This window comes from Sinocyclocheilus anshuiensis, unplaced genomic scaffold (assembly GCF_001515605.1).
Source record: "Sinocyclocheilus anshuiensis isolate Anshui unplaced genomic scaffold, SAMN03320099.WGS_v1.1 scaffold794, whole genome shotgun sequence".
Lineage (NCBI taxonomy): Eukaryota > Metazoa > Chordata > Actinopteri > Cypriniformes > Cyprinidae > Sinocyclocheilus > Sinocyclocheilus anshuiensis.
The window spans coordinates 511,217-511,956 of NW_015547683.1; the positions used below are offsets into that span (position 1 = coordinate 511,217).

The 740-nt window shown below is 35.5% G+C and overlaps 1 protein-coding gene across 1 annotated transcript in view; it reads left to right on the forward strand.

Annotated features, from left to right (window-relative positions):
• The first annotated feature begins 249 nt into the window (after positions 1-249).
• LOC107703135 (izumo sperm-egg fusion protein 1-like) overlaps positions 250-740 on the forward strand; it is a 5,102-nt gene continuing 4,611 nt past the window's right edge. Inside the window, exon 1 of the mRNA XM_016505666.1 lies at positions 250-469. Coding sequence (XP_016361152.1) covers positions 250-469 — 220 coding nt within the window. The remainder of the gene's footprint in view (positions 470-740) is intronic.

Genomic DNA, 740 nt, shown 5'->3' on the forward strand with positions numbered 1-740 from the left:
ATTCTAAAACAAAGTCAAAAGCACTAATATTTCTGACATTTGTGGTATGAAAATATTTATTTGTCAGATTAGAATCCTTTGTGACTGTCCTCTTCATATACATTTCTAAATAGCATGTGTTGCTGTGGAATTTAGAATGTTGCATGCATGACATCATAAGGGTTCTTTGGCTCTGAAGTGACATTTCTAAAGAATGCCAAAGATTCACTTTTGATATTTTGAAGGCCACAGCCCAACTGTCTCTACTAAATGGCGTTTGCATTTCTTTTCGGCTGGCTTTTGATTCTGGGTTCATGTCCCAGTGTGTGGTCCTGTCTGCAGTGTGACCAGGTGGTTCGTTATGTGCATGAAGACTTCCTGTCCTCTGTTAAAGACATCACTGTCCGTGATCAGATCGAACTGAAGCAAATCATTGAGCATGCTTATGTCAACTATCGGGACACCAGCAGACTGTTTCATGGTGTCATAGGTACTGCAGTTATATAATCGGGAGTAGCTTGGAGATACTGTTATTCATATCTGTAAAAATTTGTAAGATGTAGTAGAAAGTAGGTGTATAGAGCACATTCTCTGAACAATTGATTTTATGGATAGTAATTTTTGGGGTTTTCTTGTGTAGTTATCTTTACTATTATGCTAATAGACATTAATATATGCTGAATTTTTCATTAAAGTATTAATTAAAAGAAAAATACAATACCTAACTTTTCCCCAGTCTAGGGATATTATAGTTAACTAAA